At 43.8% G+C, this 2,566-nt stretch overlaps 1 protein-coding gene across 1 annotated transcript in view; it reads right to left on the bottom strand.

The window, feature by feature from the left end:
- LOC116686064 (tetratricopeptide repeat protein 28-like) overlaps positions 1–2,566 on the bottom strand; it is a gene marked incomplete at its 5' end in the record, with an annotated part of 133,170 nt that overhangs the window by 129,160 nt on the left and 1,444 nt on the right. The window contains 1 exon segment of the mRNA XM_032510998.1: positions 1,715–2,245. Within this exon segment, the coding sequence (XP_032366889.1) occupies positions 1,715–2,245 (531 nt within the window).

Genomic DNA, 2,566 nt, shown 5'->3' with positions numbered 1-2,566 from the left:
GTGTGTGTGTGTGTGGTTTTTAAATGTGTTTGTGTGTGAGTTTCCATGTGGATTTGTGTGTGTGCCGCGAGGGCTGTTGTAAGTGGATTTTGAATTTCGGCGGATGAGATGATACTAAGATCTGCGCTAAGAGGGATTGCAGTATTTTGCAGAGGACTCCATACATCAATTCTTAATACCGAGATAAGTCCCGTGTCCCTGGGAGATTCCCTCCGGTGATCGATACTCATGCATTAGAGGAGACAGTGTTGACTGATAGAGCTCAGCTGGCACACTGAGGCCGCAAATAAGGAAACAAGGGAACAACTGTTTGCAAATAATGTTTAACCTGGATTAACTTTAGCCACAACACACAGCCATGCATCCAGCAAGGTCCAGCAAAAACACAAAAAACCCAATTTTTAACCAATAGTTGACCCAAAAGTGTAAAAAATGTCACACGACTCAGCAGATCACGGCAGTTACAATATATGTAAATCTAAAGTCCTACAGTCTAAAAACAACATAACTGCTATCCTTATTATACCACATGCCATCTTGTACGGTCCGTTTTTCAAAAAACGACGACACATCGGAGATCATAGGGATAAAAGAAGGCTAGTCTACAAGGACTGGGTATCAGTGAGTTGTAAAATCCCATTTCGTAGCATTATAAACCCCTGTGCAGTGTTTTGGTGTCTGAAAAAATGATGATGTATTACAAACTGAACTTGCTTGATTTCATCACTTAAGATCCTTTTAGTTAAAGAGTAAGATCCTTTTAGTTCAACATAAAACAGCCCCAAAATCGCCATCACCAAACCCACCAGACTCCATGTAAATAATCACTACTTTTAGTGTGTATAGAGCAGCATATCTCCACCAGACTCCATGTAAATAATCACTACTTTTAGCGTGTATGTAGCAGCATCTTCACCACGTACATGTAAATAATCACTACTTTAGGTGTATAGAGCAGCATATCCACCAGCTTACATGAAATAATCATACTTTTAGCATGTACAGAGCAGGCATATCTCCACCATGGAATCCATGTAAATAACACTACTTTTAGCGTATGTACAGAGCAGCATATCTCCACCAGACCCATGTAAATATCACTACTTTAGCGTGTAAGAGCGCATATTACCACCAGATGACAGTAAATAATCACTACTTTTAGCGTGTATAGAGCAGCATATCTCCACCAGATTACATGTAAATAATCACTACTTTTAGCATGGACCAAGATTGTTGTTCCCATCAGTAACTTAAGACACAAAATCATAGAAAAATTTGGCCCAGGGTCTACTCTACCATCTTTGGTATAGCACCAGCTGACCAAAGGATTATCAATAAGCATAAGGACATTATAGCATTTACAACTCTACATGTCCGCCGAAGGATATTGTTACACTGGAAATCCCCCACACCACCTAGCACCTCCTTATGGATGAGTGACCTTATGCTCCATCTAAGTCTTCAAAAGATTAAATACACACTTAACAGGGTCAATAGACCTCTTCTACTCTACCTGGAACCCAGTAATGTCTTCCATAAACAAACGTCAGACCCACCTTGATGGTTAGGATATTTGTGATCTATGAAAAACCCAAATGTACTGTCCTTTTATATAACTGTCTTTCTGTATCTTGTTCTTAGTAAAAAGATGGCTCATGTTGGATGACACAAACAGCTAAATGGTCTCACAAGTCTGAGTATTTTGCATACATACCCAGATTGGAGGAGGCCCTTCCCTCTGCAGCCCTGTCCTTCAGTCCCTCCGCTATGGACAACTGTTGTTCGTGGTACTGCTTGGCCCTCTCCAGGTCCTGCATGCAGCGAGCCGCGTGTCCCAGTCCTGCGTAGGCCCTCATCTCGATGGACTTCTCCTCCAGCTCCTGGGCCAGCTCCAGAACGTGCGTGTGGTAGGACATGGCCTTGTCAAAGTTGCGGTGGTAGTGGTAGGCGCTGCCCAGGTTACTGTAGGCCCGGGCTTCCTCGCGTTTGTTCTCCAGGGCCTTGGCAATGCCCAGGTGCTGCTCATGGCACTGCACGGCGTTGTCGAAGTCCCCCATGGCGATGTAGACGGCGCCCATGTTTCCCAGCTCTCGGGCCTCAGACAGCTGGTCCTTGGATTGCTTGGCCAGCAGGACACACTGCTTGTGGCTGGCCAGGGCGTTGGGGTAGTCCCCGATGGCGGTGTAGACATGGCCCAGGCTGCTCAGCGCCATGGAAGCAGCCTGTGGATCAAGAGACAGATAGACTTAGACCTAGACCTAGACTTAGACATAGACTTAGACCTAGACTTAGACCTAGACTTAGATTTAGTTCTAGACCTAGACTTAGACCTAGACTTAGATCTAGACCTAGATTTAGACATAGACTTAGACTTAGACCTAGACTTAGACTTAGATTTAGTTCTAGACCTAGACTTAGACCTAGACCTAGATTTAGACATAGACTTAGACCTAGACTTAGACTTAGATTTAGTTCTAGACCTAGACTTAGACATAGACTTAGACCTAGACTTAGCGAGACATTTAAGCCCTTAGAACTATATTTAGTGCTGAGAACCTAACTTTAG

This window comes from Etheostoma spectabile, unplaced genomic scaffold (assembly GCF_008692095.1).
Source record: "Etheostoma spectabile isolate EspeVRDwgs_2016 unplaced genomic scaffold, UIUC_Espe_1.0 scaffold310, whole genome shotgun sequence".
Classification (NCBI taxonomy): domain Eukaryota; kingdom Metazoa; phylum Chordata; class Actinopteri; order Perciformes; family Percidae; genus Etheostoma; species Etheostoma spectabile.
Note: the sequence above shows the minus strand (reverse complement) of the source record. Positions and strands in the feature narration are given on the sequence as shown.